The sequence below is a fragment of the Panthera leo genome, chromosome E3 (genome assembly GCF_018350215.1).
Source record: "Panthera leo isolate Ple1 chromosome E3, P.leo_Ple1_pat1.1, whole genome shotgun sequence".
NCBI lineage: Eukaryota > Metazoa > Chordata > Mammalia > Carnivora > Felidae > Panthera > Panthera leo.
Genome location: NC_056694.1, coordinates 41025721 through 41046731, shown reverse-complemented (window position 1 = coordinate 41046731; position 21011 = coordinate 41025721). Strand labels below are relative to the sequence as shown.

Sequence of the window (21011 nt, the reverse complement as noted above, 5' to 3'; positions counted from 1 at the left end):
GGTACCTGGCCCAGCCTCCCCCTGGGAATCCCATCCCTGCACCTCCCGACCCGGCAGGGGCACTTGCCACCCTGAATGGCCAGCACAGATCTTTCCCTGTCACCCCAAGTCAAGCCACAGCCTCCCTGCCCCCGCTCTGGAGAACACTCCGGATGGGTGGAGAAGTGCAATCGGGGAAGGACCTATTGCAAGAAGTCTTCAACTACACTAGACTCTCTCCCAGAGGAAAAGAGCTCGGCCACATCCCGGGTCCCTGGGGCAGGGCGTGACGAGGTCGAGGACTACTCAGGAGAACTCCGTTCCTCCCAGCAAAGCAGCACACACATGGCCCGGCTCAGACTTTACTTGTGCTGCCCCCACTTCAGGGGGGAGGGGGTGCCACAGAGGCAGCAAGACGGCCCCAGACCTCTTAGGATCCTGAGGCAAAAGGCCCTTTGAGGCCTCCACAAAGCTCACCCAACCCTGGGAGCTACTGAGTCAGCACACAAGAACGAGTTCATCCACTACCCAAATACGGCCCTCGCCACCACCCCAGGCTCAGTGTCCACGGTGCCGCAGGGCGGGGTGGCTGAGCGTGGCTGTCTGGCATGGGTCACTGTGCGGTCAGTTCTTGTTGGCTCTCTTCTGCACTACCACTGGCTCAGACAGTGTCTGGTGCTGAAGCCGCTCAATCAGCCTCTCCACGTAGACCTTGAACAGAGGAGTCGGGTCCTATGGGAGCGAGACAGGGTCAGGATAAGTTGCTCTGGGGAAGGTCCGAATCCAGTTGGCCAAACACCATGAGGAATCTGGCACAAGAAGACTGGACCCCTCAGGCTTGGCTACAGCCACCGGTCCAGAGGACAGCGACCCTGTCCATGAGACAGGGGCCACCTGCCCTTGGGACATAGGGATCAGGCATCTGTGACTACAGTTAAGGGGGCAGAGAACAGGGGCAGCGGCTGCTGTGCCGTGTGGGTTCCCTTTTCCAGTAGCGACCACAAGCTCAGACCCTTCTAGGGTACACACACAAAAAGACCTCAACTAGGGGCGCCTAGGGGCTTAGTCGGTCAAGCTTCTGGCTTCCGCTCAGGTCATGATCTCATGGCTCACGAGTTCGAGCCCCGTGTCAAGCTCTGTGCTGACATCTCACAGCCTGGAGCCTGCTTTGGAGTCTGTGTCTCCCTCTCTCTCTGCCCCTCCCCTGCTCGCTCGCTCTCTCTCTCTCTCTCTCTCTCAAATAAACATTAAAAAAGAAAAAAAGAAGAAAAAAGAAAGACCTCAACTCGCTAACAGGAAGACCGCAGGGCAAGAAGGCGTTAGGCAGCCAAATAAACCAAAGGTGCCACCAAGAGTCTTTCTGTCCATAAACTTATGAAGCTAGCCGGGGGCGGGGTGGGGGTGGTAGACAGGAGAGGATCAGACCCTCGAGGGGAGGGCACGCGCTACAGGGAACCCAAGACCATGGCTCCATCGGGGCGGCTCCTCCCCAGACCCACCCAGGGCAGTGGCCACCAGCCCAGGTTCCCCAAGGCAGCCCTGCCCCCACCCCATCTGCCTGCTGGTGCTCAGCGGTTGGTGCTCAAACATGCTCACCTTCTCCTCCAGGAGCCTCTGCTTCTCCAAAGCCTCGTCTAGCGTCAGGCCGACCCACTCAGCCTCTGCCTCTGGGATGACAAACTCCTGCACAGGAGGGACCAGGCCCACAATGAGGCCAGAGGCACCAGCCAACGGGGCCCTCAAGGAGCAGGAAGTACGAGCCAAAGCCCTTACCTTGTACTTTTCGTAGATGGCCGCCCGCTTCTTGGGGTTGTCTGGGTGCAGCTGGGGGTCCTGTCGGGCCAGCCGCAGCAGCATCCCTCGCTTCAGGTCCATCCCGAACTTGGAACACAGGTCCTCCTTCGGAGTCTGGCATGAGGCTACGCGTGGGGCCAGGTGTGGCTGGCCATGCCCCGCCCACCCGAGGGCTGACCCCACCAGGCGCCTCCCCGGCAGGTGGAGGGCTCCAGGCCGTCACAGGACAAAGGACTGTGAGCTGACACAGGTGTGCCCCACCAAGTCTCTCACTAGCCGGGAGACTCCACTGTGTGCTGACCTGCAGAGCCCTGACCCCCCTCCCCGCTTGCCTTGAGGATGTAGAAGTCGAACCCGTAAGCCTCGTCAATAAGGTCCAGGGTCCGCATGGTCACTGTGACGGTGAATTTCGTGTCCAGTATCTCACTATAGAGCTGGCGCTGAAACAGCTGTGGTTTCCACACCTTCTTCACCCTCTTTGAGAGCTAAAGGAAAACAGAGAACCTACCTGAGACTCAGGACACGGAGCCAGAGGCCCAGCCCCCACCTGTGGACCCAGAGATCAGCTTCTCCTCAGCCAGTCTGGCACCTCCTGACCCTGCCTGGGTTGCTGGTGCGGGTTCCACATGTACGACCATAACTCCGTGGTCTACAGGCCATCACATTCCAAACCAGGGACCAAGGGACCAAGGGCAAAGGGAGATGTCAGCCTGAGAGCCACCAGGCAGGGGGCTCAGCGGCCCCTCCAGACTGCCCACTGGAGACTGCACCGTGCACAGGGCTGACGTCCTAAGTGCGATGACAAGGTGGTAGTGCCAGCCCTGTACGTGTCACAGACACACTGTGGCATGTCAAGCCAACAGGTGACTGAAGACCTGACCTCCCCCTACCTCCTCTCACGCACAGATCTCCTCACTCCTCATCCCTACACTTGATCTCGTACCCACCCCAGGGTCTCTGCACTTACTGCTTCTGGTACAGCCCACCGCCCTGTCTCAGGATACCCAACTGGTTTCGCAGAGTAACGTTTGCCAGAAACGCGTCTTCACAAATGAGCATGCCTCTTCAACGGAGCGGTGTGTGCACCATACGGTAAGCACACCACCCCGCCCCCGGCTCTCCACGCCCACCTTTGGAGCACAGCACTGAGCCCGGAGCAGCAAAACCCAGAGGAGCGGCCCCCCGCCCCCACCCCCAGCCTGTCCTGCTCACGTACCTTGTCGTTGTTGATGTATCTGTGACCCAGGACCCAGCCCTCCCCACCCCAGAGCCCCAGCTGGGACTCTGGCGGGTAGTAAATGGGAACGGGCACATCCTCCACACGCTCCCGCTGCCCATTCTTGGGGTTGATCTTGAACTTAACCCCGTGCGGCCTGTAGTGCACAGGAGTGGGCGTTCGCGCAGGCTCCTGAGAGCGCAGGTAGTGCCGAGGCAAGCGGGAGCAGATGCCCTCCCGCAGCCGGAGCTGTTTCCAAAGGCCAACCGGGACCTTGTGCAGGGGCATCGCGGCGAGCCTGGAAGGGGGCAGGGGGGCAAGGGGCGGGGGGCGGGCCGCCGTCACTCCGCAGCCCGGCCGCACTCCGGCCCCGACCCCCGACGCCAGCTGGTAGACTCCCGATCCCGACCCAGACCTCCGACACCAGACCCCTGACTCCCGCCCCGCCCCCCCCCCCCCCCCCCCCGCGCGGCCTCGACCTCCGACCCCGACCCCGACCTCCGACCCAGACTACCGGCGCGGCCCTGACCCTCGACGCCGGCCTCTTGACTTCTGACCCCGACCCGGACTACCCGCGCGGCTTCGCCCCCCGCCCCCTGACTCTAGACCCTGGCCCCGACCTGCGGCCCCTACTCTGCCCCAGTGACCCGAACCGCGGACCCTCCGACCCCTGCACCGCCTACCTCTCCAAGTTCCGCGCCCCACCGGAACCAGAAGTCCTGACGCAGAGCTTGGCCCTCTATCCGCCGCTGACTGGCTGAAAAGCCCGTCCGTCTACCCTCGTCCCACCCCCTTTCCCGCCTTTAGGGACCGTGCAAAAGGTCCTGCAGTGACGGCGGCGGCTCCAGGCACCGTCAGCAAATGAGGCCCCTTTTGCCTCGAGAGGAGCCGGGGGCAGGGCGGGGCGGGGCGGAGCCTGTCATCCCAGGTCCCACTCCCCCTCCTCCCCGAAGGAGAGCAGAAATCAATGAAAAACGCTTGTGCCTTGAAATATCACTGTAGAATATTAAATTCATCAATCACAGCGAAAGAAGGGCTACATAAAAATATGTCCTCTTGTCTTAAAATTTTTTACCCCCCAAAACACCATATATAAATGTCTCCCCTTTACAAGCCTTGAGTGACCTAGTGGCCAAGTGCAGGGTGAATGGGGTGGGGGAGGCCTCCAGGGAGGCCACACCTTGGACAGGACCAAGAAGGGAAGCCCCCCGCAGCCAGTAGGCAGGATGGGCTGGGCTGCATGCCTGCACCCCACCCTCAGCAGCCTCGCTTCCTGTGGCCACGTCCCACACCCCTGGTCCTATAGCAGCAGCCCACTGCAGTTTTGTCTTAGGGGAGGGGCAGGGCACTGACCCTGGGGCAGTCAGCCCCCCTTATCCTGCTTCTCCCACAGAGGAGGCATAAAGGCCCAGCCAGATCTCTGGGAAGCCCCTCCCCAAACACACAGTTGAGCCCGGTGCAGGGCTACAGTCATCACCTCCTCTCCGGGGAGCAACTCATCCTTCTGAGTTCCAGACAAGGTCCCAGGAACCCCAGGGAAGGCCGAAGGCACGGACCTGGGGCAAAGTGTGCCAGGTCGTATCACACCCCTAGAGCAGCTCGGCAGCCCCTCCTAAAGAAGCCCTTCTCAAGGGCCTGCAGCTCCAAAGCTGAGAGCCAAAGGGAGGGGCAGGGCAGGACCAGACAGCCAAATGCCAGCCTCTCCATGTCACTCATGGCAGCCCCAGTGCCCATCAACTCCCTGGGGACTACAGACACCTCCCCCCACACTACTGCATCGGTGGGAAGCATCCCCATGCTTGAGGAAGGCTGGCATCAGGGAGGCAGGGAGGGCACAGCTCCCAGGCCCAGTGGGGCAGGGCCTGGGGGAGGTGAGCTCAGGTGTCCCTTGTCCCCTTGGGTGTCACATCACAACCTCACAGGGGAATGGGGCAATGGGGGAGTCTTTCTCCACATGTCCAAGCATCTCTACGCCAGAAGAACACAGAACCTGGCCCTGTATGGTACCTGTGGTCTCCAGGCAGCCAGGCCCAGGCCCCAGGGGCCCCTGCAGACACCAGCTGGGACCTGTGGAGGGGCCACGGGAGCCAGCACCTGGCAGGCACAAGGCAGGTGGGAGGTGTGGTCCTCTCCCCAGGAGGAAGCAAAAGGGTGCACAGGGCAATTTTATTCAGTTGGAAATCGGTCTGGACAGACTCGTTCTTCGGTCATATCCCTGGCCAGTGAGGTCATCATCACAGCCGCAGGCGTCCCCGAGCCGGCCATGTCACGTCACCGCGTACAGCTCCTCTCGGTGGCTCTTACAGATCTGATAGCGGCACGTGAGCTTCTGCGAGCAGGCCCAGGGCTCGGTGTGCTCCTCTCGCGGCGGCAGCAGGAAGGCCGCACTTCCCGCCAGCAGCATGTGCCAGATGCTGTGGGTGTAGTAATAGTTGTCACTGGTCATCATAGAGGTGTAGATGGCCACAGCCACAGCGGCCATGGAGATGCCGGGGAGGAGGAAAAAGCCCCAGCGCTGCCAGGAGGTCGGGTAGCACTGGCGCCGGTGCCCGCAGCGGTATACCTGGAGGAAACCGCCCCGTGAGTGATGGCACAGGAGGCTGTGGACACAGTTCCCAGGGGCCCACCGGGTCTGGGCAGTAGGGCCGTGTGTGGCTGCTTGGAGAGGACTCAAGGCCAGGACTCGGGCCCAGGCCCAGAAACATGGCCAGAACGAAGGGCCAGGCTCTCTTCCCCCGGAGAAAGAGTCTGTGGGGAGCCCCGATTCTCTGCAATCCCGCCCCCCCCGCCCCAGGCCAGGGGGCTGGGCAGGACCTGCCCCAGCTCCTTACCCACATGGTGACCATAACCACAAAGGCAAAGAGACAAGGCCCCATCATATTCCAGGCACCCCTGCGGTCCAGCTGCAAGGACATGGCGAAGACCAGTGTGCCCAGGAGAAACAGGACCTGGGCAAGACACAGGGATGACCGCAGGGTCACATGGACCCTCAGCCAGAGTCATTCCTGAGAGAACAAGGTCTAGCAGGACAGGTGGACCGGGCACGTGTGCCATCCCCCCGCCCCCCGCCCCGCTCAGGCTGCTGACCCACTCTGTCCTGCTCTGCTGGCTGGGAGGGAGGGGCCTCTCGTCCAGCTCGTGCATTGCCGGGACCCCGCGCTCCCACCGATCTGTCCACAGGTGGATTTCTCAGGCACAAACTTGGCCAGGCAAGGTACCGGGGGCACGTGTCTCTATCAGCCAGGGCCAGCTGACGCAGAAAAGTCCCCAAAATGTCCCGAGCACCAAGGACTGCAGGAGCAGAGCTGGGGCTTATTGGGGAGGTCTGGCCTAGGGGTGGGGCTCTAGGCCTCCTCTCCGAATGGGGCTCTGGGAGAGACTGGCTAGGGCCCTCACTGCACTCTGCCCACCACCTTTCTTTCCTGGCGGCCTCCAAGCAGCAGCCCCCTCACCGCTACCGGCAGCTTCTGCCAGCAGGCAAATGGTCATCACAAGAGATGAGAAGTTTCTAAGAGCTGAGCCTGCTTTCTGGGATCTTCTTCAATGTGCTGCATGCCAGGCCTCTGCTTCCCTGGAGCCCAGACTCGGGTGTCAGGAGCCACTCACATGTTTCAAGGCCGCCTTCAGCCGCGCCATGCAGAGGATGGTGACCCAGATGGACACCCCAGAGCCCAGAAAGTCGCAGTACTGCAATGTGTCATAGCTGAGGATGCACAGCACCGCCTCCCCGGGCTGGTCACAGGCATGGTAGAACTGCGGAGCAGGCTGGTGAGCGGCAGCCCATCCCCCCCCCCCCCCCCCCCCCGCCCCCGCCCAAGTCCCCAGGGGAGTGAGGCCAGCCTACCGTGGAGAAGAACATGGTGTAGGCATAGACGGAGGCCTCCACCAGGAGGAGGCGGTGCACGGAGATGGCAATGGGAGCCAGGAACATGAGGTTGCTGAGGGTGAGAAGGAGGGTGGCCACCCTCTGCTGGGCCACCGTCTGGGCTGTGCTGTTGTCCGTGCAGCTCCACCCACGCCAGCCTGTGGGCCAATGTGATGCCAAGGGGGCTGAGGCCAGGAGAGGGGGCGTAACCCTCAGCTAGAGCTCTGCACAGAAGCCCCCTCCTCACCCAGGAGCAGGCTGGGACAGACTAGGGCAGGTGTGGGCAGGGGAGTCCAAGGTCAGGAGGCAGCACTATCTCTGGGGGTGCCACTCTGTGCCTGTGGGGGGATTGAGGAGACATGGTAGGAATGGGGAGGGGGCGTTTGCACTTGTTCTGCAGGGTCACTCTCCAGCCGCGGCAGAGCTGACGTGGGCTCCCTGAGGACGGCGCCGGGCTCAGAAGCCAAGGGGAAAACGTCTGCAGGCAGGGCGCCTGGCTGGCTCAGCCAGAGGAACATGCAACTCTTGATCTCAAGGTCATGGGTTTGAGCCCCACGTGTAGAGATTACTTAAATAAATAAACTTTAAAAAAAAAAGTGGGGGCGCCCGGGTGGCTAAGTCGGTTAAGTGACCGACTCCTGATGTTGGCTAGAGTCACCATCTCACAGTTCGTCAGTTCAAGCCCCGCGTCGGGCTGGGTGCTGACAGTGTAGAGCCTGCTTGGGATTTTCTCTCTCTCCCTCTCTGTCTCTCCCCTCCCCCACTCAGGCTATCTCTCTCTCTCCCAAAATAAATCAATAAACTTAACAAAGAAAGTGTCTGGAAGCACCCAGGCCTGGCGCTCACCTGCCTTGCAGCTGCAGCCTGCATACAAGTAGCTGTGTCTGCGAAGCAGAAGACACTGGCCATAGGGTCCACAGTCATTCAGGCAAGGCACCAAGTACAAGGAGGTCTCCACGAGGACCGAGGTCTGCTCACACTCCCTGTGAGGAAGGAGCCACAGGAGGGCTAGCTGCTGACAGCTCGTAGCCAGTCCCCTGTCACTGCTCCCAGCAGGCCCTCGGACGCACGACCCCAGACTCGAGGCCCCCAGGCTCCAAGCCTCAGAGGTCGGCAGCTGTGAGCTCTGCTGAGGCCGAGATGCCCTGTCCCCATTGCTATCCCCTGAGTCCCAGTCTCCCAGGGCTGTGCCTGGACTGGTACCCCTCCTTGTGTCCTGATGCCCAGGGCTGCAGCAAGGAGAGTGACCAGATGGAGGAGAGGGACCCTTCACAACCCCCAGAGGGCCACTGACCCCGTGGGGCTTGTAGAAAGCTTGGCCACTCCCAGACTTGGACCTGGGCAGCCCCAGGCATGGTCCTGATGCAATGATCCAGCTACCTGCCCCAGCCGGTAGCCCCCGCGTGTACTTACTCAGGACTCTCGGGGCACACAAGCTGCAGGGAGAGGTACCAGTTGTCTGTCTCTGGATAGGGGATGACGAGGTCGGCCTGGCGTGATGAGGCGCTCAGAGACAGTGGGTAGCCCTGGAAGAAGGCTGTAGGGAAGTGGGAAGGCGTGATCAGAGGTGGCCAGAGGGGCTGGCCTGGGTTGCTTGGCCAGATGCTGCCTGCCTGTACCTGTAGTGCAGTTGAGCGACGTGTTGAAGCTGAGGAAGGGTGAGGCCGCATTCACGCAGACCACGACCAAGGTGTTGTTGGTGACCGCGGTCTGGAAGGAGACGCCGTGCACAGTCAGCCCCAGCCCCGGGGCAGCTGCCCGAAGTTCCTGCCCTGTCTGGTGCTGGGCACCATTGTCTGTGGCTCCTGCTGGCCCAGGGCCCCGCCGGGACCCTTCCTTACAGGCCTGCAAACACCCAGGCTGATCCCACACGCAGCCCCATTCCCTTAGATAGATACAGCCTATAGAACAGGCCTTCCTTTCCTGAAAAAGAACCCCTATTCTGCCCCAATACCCGTTGGGGTCATCTTGCTGCCCGAAAGGCTGACCTCGTCCCCGCGCCAAAGTCAGCGCAGGAAGACCTGAGCCGCGTCCCTCAGCCCGGCCAGGTGTGAGCCCGGAGCTGAGCCAGGCCATGGGGCGCTCCCAGACAAAGGTACCTGGTTGGCCTGCAGGGAGACGGTGAGGGAGCCCCCGCTGTCCATGCCAGTGTTAAGGTGCAGCCGCAGCACCGAGGGCACGGCTGACTGCACCAGCATGGAGACCCTGTCCACGGGCCGGAAGCGTACAGATACCACATCCATGTCTTCTCGAAGGACCGGGTAGCTCATGAGGCAGAAGGGCCCGCTGCCCAGCCTGCTGCTCCTGCCCAGGCCACGGGAGCCGGGGCTCGGGGGCAGCAGGCCAGCGGAGGCGTTACAGCTCTGGTTTGTGCCGCTCGGCAAGAGGTGCTGGGAGTTCAGGGTCCACGGCCTGCAAGCTGTCAGGAGGACAAGGGGCTCAGGCGCAGGAAGGCCCGGGGGATGGTGGCAGGGGGCAGAGTCACCCGCACCCTGCCCTCTCCACGCGGCCCACCTGTGAGCGCAGCTACAGCCCTGAAGGCCACCGACACATGAGGCCCGGCCAGGCTCCTGGCTGTCACTTGCAGCCACCGGTCCCAGGGCGGCGAAGGCAACAGCAGGTGGCAGGCCCAACTGGGGCTAACGCACGTGAGCACCTTCTGGAAGTTCCTGGGCAGGGTGGCCGAGCCCACAGTAAGGCGAACAGGGCAGCCCAGACTCCCGTTGGTCGCACAGCCCTGCAGCTCCAGCCGCAGCTCCCGGGTATTCTCAGGGATGAAGATTCTGCGGCCAAGGGGATGCGTTCTCGCTCAGGCCCTGTGGCCCCCAGCGCCCTCCTGTGTCACTCTCACTCGGGATGTTGCCCAAAGGGGGCTGGGCATCCGGCCCCGAGACCCAGGCCCACACACTGAGGATGGTGGGAGCACCCACTCTACCCAGCCTGGAGGCTCGGCCTCCCCAAGGGCCCCACTCACTTGAGGTAGCTGGGGTGGGACAGGAGAGTCTGTGGAAGGGGGACATCAGGCTCCAGGATGAACACCTCGACTGCCCGCAGGACAAGCATGTCCGGCTGGAAGATGTAGGCACAGGTGGGCACAAAACCCTAGGGAGAGAGTGAAGTTCGGGGGAAAAGAAAAGGCAGACATGGGGCGGTCAGGGCCAGACCAGAGGGCCCAGGTGTGGAACAGGGGGCAGGCAGGACTGGACCAGAGCAGGGCAGCAGAACCCAGAGAGAAGTCTGCCCTGAGGAGGGCAATGACGGCCACTGGGCACTCATGCACTGAGGGTCCTGTCCCCCCACCGCCGGAAGGCAGCCCCCTTACCTTCACCTCAATCTTCTGGGATGAGGGCGGCAGGTGGGCGGCCACAAACCAGTCCCCGGGTGCTGGGTGGGAGATGTTGACGGACGCGTTGCTCTGCAGCATCTTGATGAGGAAGGAGGGCTGCACGGAGGTGTTGGCGGGGAAGCTGGTGTCCAGAGGGTTGATGACGGGAGGGGCGCCATAACGGAAGTACCTGGAGGCAGGGAGAGCAGGACAGGCGTCGGGCGTGGAGCCTGGGGGAGCCTGGGGGAGCCTGGGAGAGCCTGGGCGGGCAGGCGGGCGGGCGGGCGGGCGGGCGGCCGGGCACCTACACAGTGATCTCCACGTCGGTGCACGCAGGGCCGCCGCCCCGGGACACTTGCAGCAGCCAGCGCAGCAGCACGGTGTCCGGGGGCACGCGGAAGTGGAAGAGCCTGGCGCTTCCGTACCAGCTGTAGAAAGACAGCTTCTGTGGGGACTGCGAGAACTGCTCCGACACCAGCCTGACGTCTGCGGGGACACGGCGCCGTCAGCCAGGCCAGGCCCCCACGTCCTCACGGAGGCCGCGACAGGCGCCCGGCGCGCTGACTCCGACCTCTCGCTGTCCCCGGCAGCCCCGGCGGCTGGCTCTCGCTCGGCAGGGGCCCGGGACTCACGAGGTGTCCCTCTGCCATCACACTCCCACTCAGCTTCCACGCATCCAACGTCTCCACCCCCGCCATCCATCTCTCCGCGGCTCGGGCTCTGACCCTGAAGCCATTTCTCTGCCACCTCTGCCCAGACCACCCACATCCCGCCCACCGGGCACCCCTTATCACTGCAGCACCTTCCAGAACGAGTCCCCCAGCACGTCATCCCAAATGCCTCAGACCTTAGGAGCAGGACAGGCCTCATCCTGCCTGTCCCCCGACCCCCACCTTCTGCACGCTGTCATGGCCTCACTCAGTCCCCCTCACACTGCAGCCCTGGCAGGTCTGGGGCCAAGAGGTGGAGGCTGAGGGACGTGGGGAGTGTTTGGGGTGGGAGCCCAGCCCCAGCCTCACATCCGCCCCGGGCACCGGATACCGGGATGGCCCCCCACCTCCTCGGATCCTCCCTGCCCCGTTCTGTGGAGCCTGTGGGGCCTGCCGTGGTTGCACCTGACAGGTGAGGGGATTCAAGTCTGGAGGCTGGCCACCTGTGCAGGCCCATGACGACTTGAGCCTGAATCCCCACCAACCCAGAGAGGTGGCAAGCGGAGACCCTGGGGGGAGGGGAACCCTGGACCGGAAGCCTGGCCAGCCGTGAAGACAGAGGGGGGGCAGCTGGTTCCCATGCTCTAGTGGGCGTGTGTCCATGCAGAGTGGCACGGACAAGGCAGCGGCCCCTGGCAGCAGACTGCCTGCGGCCCCGGCCTGGGGCGCCCCTGTGCCCACCCTCGGAACACCTCTCAGGTCTCCACCACGGTGGCTCCCTGGCTCCCCTGCCCTCCCCCCTCTACACATGTGCACTGACACTCAGCTGGTGTCACACCAACCTTTCGAGGACTGGCTCCGTGTCCGGGGGCTCGGCACAGAGGCCTGAGGCCCCAGCCTAGACTAGGCCCCTCCTGGGAGTGTCCACTCACTGAGTACAACCTGCACCAGGACCGGTGCCCGACACCATGAATGGTGCCCCCCAAACCCTCCCTCTTGGGGTTCCCACCCTGGGTGTTCTCTGTGCTCTTGGGGGCAGCCAAGCAGATGTGGGGTCCGGCCATGAGGCGCCCGGTTGCATGCCGGGGAGTCCAGGCCCAGCAGCAGCTCAGACCTCATGCCTCCTGTGACCTTGAGTGTCCCTTCCTTTCTCTGGGTTCCAGCTTCCTCGTGAGTTGGCTGAGGTGGATGGCACCACCCCCCCCTCAGGTGCCCTGCCCTCCAAAGTTAATGGATATTAAAGTGCTTCTGGAAGAAATGCACTGTGGACACAGTAGGGTGTGGCTTCCTCTTCTCCAAGCTGACCTCTCTCTGCCCCACCAGGAGAGTGGCTGGCTGACGCCACCCCAGCAGAGCAGGCCGGGCCCCTCAAGGTAAGCTGGAGGAGCAGGTCAGGGGGCCAGGTGACCAACCCTTCTGCCAGCCTGCTGACCTTCCCATGGAGTCACCTCAAGAAAAGACAGTAACCCACTTACGAAGTCAGTCTGAGTTCCAGAGGAGCTCCACACAGTGGGGTGTGAAGAGGTGGGCTCCATGCAGGACGAGCTCCAGACTTTCCATGTGGCTGCTGGCCACATGGTCCCATCCAGCAGTCTGTGGCCTGAATACTAGGAGGCCAGGAGCTACTGAACTAACACAAACTTCCCCCTGAGGCGGCTGTGGCCCTTAGGATAACATGATGAGAGGGGCCGAGAAAAGTGCTAGGGAGCTGAGGCAGGACAGCCCCCACCCCCACCTCAGGACCAGGGGGCCTGAGAGAAACAGGCAGCCAGCTGGGTCCCCAGTACCTTGACCTAAAAGTGCAAGGCCTTCTGGCCCCCACCAGCCCTGGGGTGCCAGCCTGAGCACACCTGGAATGCAGTTGGTAGCTCTGAAGTTTCAGCAGGTGCATGAGAGATGAGACCTGCTCAAGGTCACCCTAAGAAGCAGAACCCTTCCAGCCCCTCAGCACCCCAGCTCTACAGCCCGAGCTCCCTTCCCAAGATACCCAGGCACTCATCTTGCTGAACACCAGGCGATTGGCACATTACCTCTGATATCAGGGAGCACAGGCTTCATGCACACCAGCCCTGCCCCACAGTCCCCTCCAAGGACACAGGGTTACAGGGAAAGGAAAGAAAGTCCCTGAGCCTGTCCTGGGAACCCAAGTGAGGGCACACTACCCCACACACTCTGAAGCTGGACAGGGACCCAGGGCACAGACCCTAGAAGCCAGGGCCACACAGCTGCCTGCCCCCTCAGCAGGCCTGGGAGGTGAGAGGCTGCCCCAAGTTTTCCATCTCCCTAAGCCCCTCACCAGTGAGCCCTCATCCAGCCCTGAACCCAGGATGGAGAAAAAGGTGCATGTGAGGGTGACAATATGCAATCCAATGGAGCAGTTGAATCGGGGGCCAGTCTCAGGGGAAAACACCTTTCATTTCAAGCTGTGCCAACCTCAGAAACCGGAGGCACAGCCCTCAAGGAAATAGGAGCTTGGAGGGTTTCAGAGAAGGGGGGTAGAGGCAGGGAGCCAGGGAGTGGAGGGAGAGAGCTCCAGGCTGTGCTGGATAAGCCACCTGCTGCCCAGAGGGGCATCTGGGCCCCCTAACCCAGCCAGCCCAGCCAGCGGCCCTCAGGAAGACCCAGGCCACAGTCAGGGGAGACCACTCGGCACTCCCAGGGTCTTATCTCAGGCGGGTCGGAGGGGCAGCGTCTCCAGGTCTATGGGGGCTCGGCCCAGGGTGTGGACTCTCGAGGGGCAGAACCACCTGGCCCACCGGGCCCCTCAGGTCCACCGGGGAGGCCAGCCTCCAAGAAGCAGTGCCAGGTGTTCAAAGTCACTGCACTTGTCGCCGTGGGAGGGGTGAAGACGCGGCCCCACTCCAGGATCTAAGCAACTTTCTCCCAACTCCGCCCTTCTCAGAGGCCACATGGGGGCCCTGGATCCCACCACCACACAGCCCTTCTTCCCAGCGGGCCTTGCGGCTAGACCCTGGGTTGAGTCCCCCTGCACCCCTCCACCTCCGCGTCCCTCCGCGCGGCAGTCGTGCCCTACCGAAAGGCGTTGGGAGGAAGCAGAAAGGGAGAGCGCACTACGAGGGGCCCGTCTGGCCGAACCCGGCCCTGGGGACAGTGCAGGGGGCGCTGGCGTCCTTGCCACCCCGACTGCCCACCAGGGGATGCTCACAAGGGCTTGTCCTTAGCTCCCAGCCCGGCGTGGGGACCTGGGCCCCGGGCCCGCGCCAGGTGAGCGCACAGGCGACCCCAGGTGAGTCACAATCCCGACCCCGCCCCCTTCCCGGCTGCCGCCGGCCGCCCCCCGCTTCCCCCAGCCCCACGGCGCCCTCGGGTCCGCGCCGGCTCACCGCTCTTCTTGCCGTCGCCGGCAGCCGCAGGCGGGGCCCCAGCGAGCAGCAGCAGCAGCAGCAGCCCCGCCACCGCCACCGCCACCGCCGCGCCCCGGGTCCCGGTCCCAGCCCGGCCCATGGCTCCGCGCTCGGCCCGGCGCTAACCGGACCGCGTCCCCGGCCGCCCGCCCCCGCCGCCGCCCGGGCAGCCTCCGCCGCCACTGCGGCCCCCGCCGCCGCTTCTGCCCCGGGCTCCCATCGTCCCGGCCGGTCCCAGCCGCCGGCGCCCCGGGCACTTCCGCCTGCGAGGCCCCGCCCCGCGGGTGCCCTGCCCGAGCCGGACCCGAGGACCGGGGTCGCAGAAAGGATGCGGGCTGGGGGCCGAGGCGGGCGGAGGGCAACGTGGGGACGGAGGGGGCGCTGGGGGAGGTCGCCGACTTAGGGGAACGCCGACCCACGGCCGTGCGCGCAGATGCGGGAGGCAGGGCGAGATAGGGTGGAGGGTCACGCGGGGCGCGCGGGGGACGTGGGACCGAGGGCGCGGGGGAGTCGCGGGAGGGAGGGGGCGCGAGGGACGTGGGACCGAGGGGGCGCGCGGGGGCAGAGGACCGAGGGGACACGGGTGGGCGGGCAGAGGGCTGGAGCGGGACCGAGTGGGGCGCGCGGCGGACGTGGGACGGAGGGCGCGCGGGGGACGTGGGACCGAGGAGGCGCGGGGGACGTGGGACTGAGGGGACGCTGGGGACGTGGGAAGGAGAAGGCGCGGGGGACGTGCGTCAGACCGAGGGGGCACGGGGACGTGGGACGGAGAGGACGCGGGGGACGAGGGACCGAGGGGGCAGGGGGACGTGGGAAGGAGGGAAGGAGGGGGCGCGGGGGACGTGGGACCGAGGGGACGCGAAGGACGTGGGACCGAGGAGGCGCGGGGGACGTGGGACTGAGGGGACACTGGGAACGTGGGAAGGAGAAGGCGTGGGGGACGTGCGTCAGACCGAGGGGGCACGGGGACGTGGGACGGAGAGGACGCGGGGGACGAGGGACGGAGGACGCGCGGGGACGTGGGACCGAGGGGGCACGGGGACGTGGGAAGGAGGGGACGCGGGGAATGTGGGACCGAGGGGGCGCTGGAGACGTGGGAAGGAGGACGCGAGGGGGACGTGGGACGGTGGGCGCGCGGGGACATGGGACCTAAGGGGCACGGGGCGGGGGGGCAGAGGGCAGGACCCAGGGATTCAGAAGGGAAAGTGGCAGGACGTGAATTGGAACGCGCGGCGGGCGGGGGGGGGGGGGGGGCGCAAATGCTTCCTGCAGTTTCTAGGGGTCCAGGCTACGCGTGTCTGGGTTCCCTGAACCCTGAGAGGGGAGATGCGCGATGTGGGCCGCGGGGCCCGGCGCGCAGGAAGCAGGCGGAAACTCGCGCCCACCAAGAGGTGAGTCCTGCGCGCCTTTCTGCCTCCGTGGGCCTTGACTCTTCGCCTCCAGCCCCTCAGAGCTGGGCTCCCCAGGCCAGGCCTTCCTGCCCTTGAAGCGGCTACAAGGGTCGCCCTTCACACCAGGAAGCCGCTACAAGTGTGTGTGAAGAAAACTTTTATGGAAAGATGAAAAGGCTTCGTGTACATGTGGGAATTTCGGACTCTAAGGTGGCGATTCACATCAGTGAGTGGGATTCACCCCTCACCCTTCACATTGGCTTAGATTCCAAACAAGTTAGATTTAGGCATTAAAAAGAAAGATGGAGAGACTAGAAGAAACTTGGGGGAACTTTTTCAGAGTCCCGTGGAAGGGAAGGCATTTCTGAACATGACCTCCAACCCGAAGACCAGAAGCAGACTGAGAAATTCAACTACCTGAAACCAAAGCTTTCAAAGCTTTCGGCGGAGCAAAACTGCGTTAAGCAAGGTCAAAAAAACAATCCACGAATTGGGAAGGACAGGCTTGCAACTCCGATCGCAAAGGGCCAATCTTAATACGATTGACAATAAAGAGTTTAATAATGCAGAGCCCCTACAAATCACTAACAAAGTGCCACCCTCCAATAAATCCAAGGACCCTCCTGGAAAGGGTATGCAAATGAACAGGACTGGGCTCCAACCTCCCTCCTTAAAGAAATGCAAATTGAAAAGCACCTAGATGCCTGTCTTATTTATACCCAACAAACCTGCAGAGTTGAAAAAGTTTGATCACCTGGCAGGGTGAGATTGTGGCCCCACAGTCATCCCTGTATTCAGTGAGCGGCAGTGACAGCTTCCAGAAGCCTCTGGACTCAGCTACCAGAGTGACAAGAGCACACAGCTTTGCCTCGGTCACCTTTGTGCGCCTTCCCTGCAGAGGTGCTCACACAGTGTGAGGCCGCATATGGTTCAGTACACAGACGGGTATTGCTCATTAGGGAATGGCGTATTCAAACCACGAACACATCACTGTCCAAACCCTGATACGGTGTGGCTGTGAGAGGAAAACCAGGAAGCTCTGTGTACTGATTGGGGGTGGTCTACCTGACTCACCTTTAGCTGATAAAAGAAAAGAGCAGAACAATGTGTCCAGAAAGCTACCGTATTTGTAGGAAAATGGTTTTAATTTGCATGCACCAAAGGCCTAGAATGCATCGGGCAGCAGGTTATGCTGAATGACTCTGAGGGAGGGAGCCTGATGGCCAAGGGTTGGAAGGAGGGGCTTTACCTGTTTGTATCTTTTGCATTTTGTACTGCTGGGGACAGGGGGTTGGGAGTTGTTGAGAGTTTAAAGAAGGGAGGGAGGAAGAAACTGACCGCAGAAAGCTGGAAAGTGGAGTGGAGAGTGGAGACCCAGGGAGGACAAAGGCCAAGGTGTGAAGCCATCAAAGAGACTCTTTGTTCCTTTGGGATCTAGGCTGAGCCCTCCTCACCCCTGGCCGTTCTCAATTTAAAGGGACAGAGGTCAATTCTGGGATTTTGCTGAGCCGTGATTTCAAGCACTGTGCTGACCCAGGGTCAGTCGTGCTGGGACAGCAGCTGTGGTCAGCACTGAGCACTGGAGGCTGTTCCTGTCCTGGGCTGGGCTATGCACTCCGGGGGCCTCCCCTGCGTGTGTCACTGCAGTATGAGGCTCCACAGGTAGGAGGGGACGTGACAGATACCCTGTCCCAGTGCTGTGTCTGGGGGCAAGTGAGTTTGTAGACAGACCTGGAGCCCTGGGCTGGAGTCAGGAGATCTGTGCTAAGTACCAAAGCATTAGCAGTGGGAAGAACCCTAGGACCCACCTCAGAGGGCTTCAGTTTAAAGACAGGAAGCTGAGGCCCCCACCGCAAAGGGTCCTGTCCCGAGAGGGGCTCTTGTATTCTGCCTCAAATCACACAGAAAAATTAATTCTAAGGGACTTAGAACACAGCCCTTAGAATAAAAGGGTGGGAAATAATTAAGCAACATGGACAGGAAATTGGGGAATCATGAAGGAAAAGTTACTCGTTTGACTACTTTTTAAAAATGTTATGTGGGGCGCCTGGGTGGCTCAGTCAGTTAAGCGTCCGACTTCGGCTCGGGTCATGATCTCACAGTCCGTGAGTTCGAGCCCTGCATCGGGCTCTGTGCTGACAGCTCAGAGCCTGGAGCCTGTTTCGGATTCTGTGTCTCCCTCTCTCTCTGACCCTCCCCCGTTCATGCTCTGTCTCTCCCTGTCTCAAAAATAAATAAACATTAAAAAAAAATTTAAAAAAAAATAAAAATTAAAAAAAAAAATAAAATAAAATAAAAATGTTATGTAAAAGGGGCACCCGGGTAGCCCACTCTTGATTTCAGCTCAGATCATGATCTCACGGTTAGTTCATGGGTTGGAGCCCTGCATCTGGCTCTGCACTGACAGCTCAGAGCCTGTTTGGGATTCTCTCCTTCTCTCTCTCTGCCCTTCCCCCACTTGTTCTCTGTCTCTCAAAATAAGTAAACATTTAGAAAAATTTTAAAAAAATCATTGTTTATTTTTATAAAAATGTTATGTAAGTAGGGGCACCTAGGTGGCTCAGTCCGTAGAACACAGGACTCTTTTCTTTTCTTTTCTCTTCTTTTCTTTTTTTTTTTTTTTTTTTTTTTTTGAGAGTGAGGGGAGGAGGGGCAGAGAGAGAGGGGAAACAGAGAGAATCCCAAGCAGACTAGACCTCAGGAACTATGAGATCATGACCTGTGACCAAATCAAGAGCTGGATGCTTAACCAACTGAGCCACCCAGGTGCCCCGAGCACTTGACTCTTGATCTCTGGGTTGTGAGTTCGAGTCCCACTTTGGGGGTAGAGGTTACTTTTAAAAACTGTTATGTTAGAATAAAAACTGTGAAAGTAAAAAGTAGGATAAGAGTCATCAAGTCAAAAGACAAATGGGAGATTATATGTGCCATCCATATGATAAAGGGTTATTATACCTAAGATAGGCAATTTACACATTGAAACCAAAAGAAAAACAGACTCATGCTTTATACAGTTGAAGGTGAGAGGAGTTGCCAGAGTCCAGCACAGGCCGTTCAGAAGCTCTGGCGGGCAGGGAACTGCTCGAGTAGTTTTCACACGAAAACAAGATACCTGTCAAAAGCAGACCGGCAGCTCTCTCTGGATGCCTTGCGTGGCGCCCAAGGGAGTACACGCTGCCTCAACCTTTTGAAGGTTACTGTGGCAGCATTAAAATGTAACAAAAACACAGGAGCCTAAGGACAGACACCCAGGGAGTTGACTGCACAAGGCTGTGTACTGGCAGGAGCTTGAGAGCTGTGTGACTCTACTCACCCGTGGCAGATTATGACACAGAAGTGTATGAATTTCCGCACAAGTTTTGTTCTGGTCTATGGGACCTCTGCAGGAATATTGACGGAGTGGAAAAATCCAGTTGCTGGATAACACGGATACATCCCATTTCCGGACTGGAAAGCTCTCGGGTCCTCTTGCCAGCTCCGTGAGTGTGGATGGAGTGGACCGCTGTCCACTCACACAGGGGGGAAGGCAGAGGGGCAGTAGAGGGGAGTCTTTCTCTCACACAGCCTGCGTCTGGCCACAACAAGCATTATGATCTTTGCTTTGGATAAAAATGCCAAAACTTAACAGAAGGAAAAAAACACCTATAATTCAATTTTATTCAAATAATGAGAGGAAGGGCTGCAGCACCTGGATTTTGAGGATGGGCCTCAAGACCCACCCAGTGGGGGGGAGGAGGTACAGCCAGCTGTCTCCCATCACCGCCCCCTGCCTGCCTTCCTCCCTCACTTCTCCTCCTTCCTTTTTCCCTCCCTCCCTCCCTCCCTCACTTTTTCTCTTCCTTCCTTTTCCCCTCCCTTTCTCACTTCTCTTCCTTCCTTCTTCCCATCCTTCCTCCCCTCCTCTCTTCCTCCCTTCATGGTCGTTGCAGGCAGGTGGTACTGCTGACATCTGGCCTCCACTCCCATGGCTTCCCTTGCAGCTAGAGGCAGGTGCTCAGCCCTGCACACACGGTGGGGATGCTTGAGGTCCTCAGACACCCTGGCTGCTCTCTTCCATCCTGCCTGTCTTCCAGAACCCGCATGGGTCCCTCCTCCAAGTGCCTCCTGTGTAGGAGGGCCTGTGAAGACATCAGGTCAGAAGGCGCTCCCCACTCTGTGTGTCCCTGGCCTCCCTTCACGCCACCCCATGGCAGGTCACCTAGAGGCAGGAGCGGGGTCAACCCTCTGGTCTGGGGGTGCAGTCACGCTTCCTTCTTGTCTCTGTGCCCACCCCAGCTTGTCAGCATAAACTGGACCCGGGGGCCCAGACATCTGGGTTTCACAGGAATAGTTGACCCAAAAGTTTTGGGAACAACATAAGAATTTTGAATATCTTACCAGCAAGATGAAGTTGTTGTTGTTTTTTTTTTTTTTTCAGTTCAAATACCATCTGTTATTAGAAAAATCGTTTTCCAACCAAGAAAGTAGGAAGTACATACTCTTAAAATTGTGTATAAATAAATGTTAGTTTTTGTTTTTATTTTTATTGTTTTAAAGTTCTGCAGGTGATTCTTATTTATTCCCATTTTATCTGGGCAAATGAACACCTCCTGTCTAGGGCGTTGGACACCCCTGAACAGGAAGATGAAGGGCACAGGCCATGCCCTCAGGCTCTTGGCCTGGGAGGAAACCCAAGTGCACTGGGGCAGGTAACCAGAGTGAATTCTTGGTCCCCTTCTAAGGTGCAGAGGGGGACAGGGCAGGAGGAACCAAGAGTTGTGCCCTGGTTTGAGGGCTCCCCTTGGCACTCCTCCTCAGTTTCCCTGAGCTACAGATGGAGGCAAGGCTAGCAGGGGGCCCTCCTGGGAGAAGGAGCCCCCTTTTCCTGGTTCCTGCCTGCGGCCGGCCGCTGGAACAGGGGCAAAGGGGGGGCGGGGGGCGTTGACATCTCCCAAGCTGGAATCCCAAGGGCCTCCTGGCTGGCTCAGTCAGTGGCATGTGCCACTCTTGGTCTTGGGGTTGTGAGTTCGAGCCCACGTTGGGTGTAGAGGCTACTTAAAAATAAAGCCTTTAAAAAACTAATAAAATTTTTAAAAAGTGTTGGAGTCCTAAGAGGAGTGGAAAGAGAGAAGGAGGCAGAAAAAAAATGTGAAAAACTAATAGCCCCAAATTCTCAAATTTGGTAAAAGACGTTACTTTTCCAGATTCAAGCAGCTCAGTGACCACGAGAAGAATGAATACAAAGAAAACCACACCCAGGCACAACTATGGAAAGCAAAGTAGAGCAGAAAATAATGAAAGCAGCCAGAAGAATGCCATTCAAGGGAAGGCAGTTTGAATAATAGATAACTTCTCAGAAGTCAGAAACAATGCAGGACAAAACACAGGGGAAAACAGGGAAACAGGGAAAAACACTCTTGTCAACCCAAAGCTCTCTATCTAGCAAA

General features: G+C 60.2%; 2 protein-coding genes across 3 annotated transcripts; both read right to left on the bottom strand.

The window, feature by feature from the left end:
* Positions 1-327: 327 nt before the first annotated feature.
* Positions 328-3756, bottom strand: MRPL28 (mitochondrial ribosomal protein L28). Of its 2 annotated transcripts, none has more exons than XM_042922004.1 (6): positions 3673-3756; positions 2990-3287; positions 2106-2258; positions 1753-1887; positions 1576-1662; positions 328-711 (listed from the first exon to the last, which is right to left on the bottom strand). In XM_042922004.1, the coding sequence occupies exons 2-6, from the start codon at positions 3275-3277 to the stop codon at positions 604-606; spliced, it is 771 nt and encodes a 256-aa protein (XP_042777938.1). In that variant the 5' UTR covers positions 3278-3287; positions 3673-3756; the 3' UTR covers positions 328-603. The 2 variants fall into 2 exon arrangements, with proteins under 2 accessions (XP_042777938.1, XP_042777939.1); XM_042922005.1 differs by lacking the exon at positions 3673-3756 and adding an exon at positions 3610-3666.
* A 1385-nt stretch (positions 3757-5141) lies between these two features.
* PGAP6 (post-glycosylphosphatidylinositol attachment to proteins 6) lies at positions 5142-14309 on the bottom strand. Its single transcript, XM_042922002.1, has 13 exons — positions 14174-14309; positions 10488-10665; positions 10177-10369; positions 9829-9956; positions 9369-9637; positions 8954-9273; positions 8474-8564; positions 8268-8391; positions 7701-7837; positions 6834-7012; positions 6596-6742; positions 5821-5937; positions 5142-5552 (listed from the first exon to the last, which is right to left on the bottom strand). Exons 1-13 carry the CDS (start codon positions 14292-14294, stop codon positions 5256-5258), a joined length of 2301 nt encoding a protein of 766 aa, XP_042777936.1. The 5' UTR covers positions 14295-14309; the 3' UTR covers positions 5142-5255.
* Positions 14310-21011: the final 6702 nt, after the last annotated feature.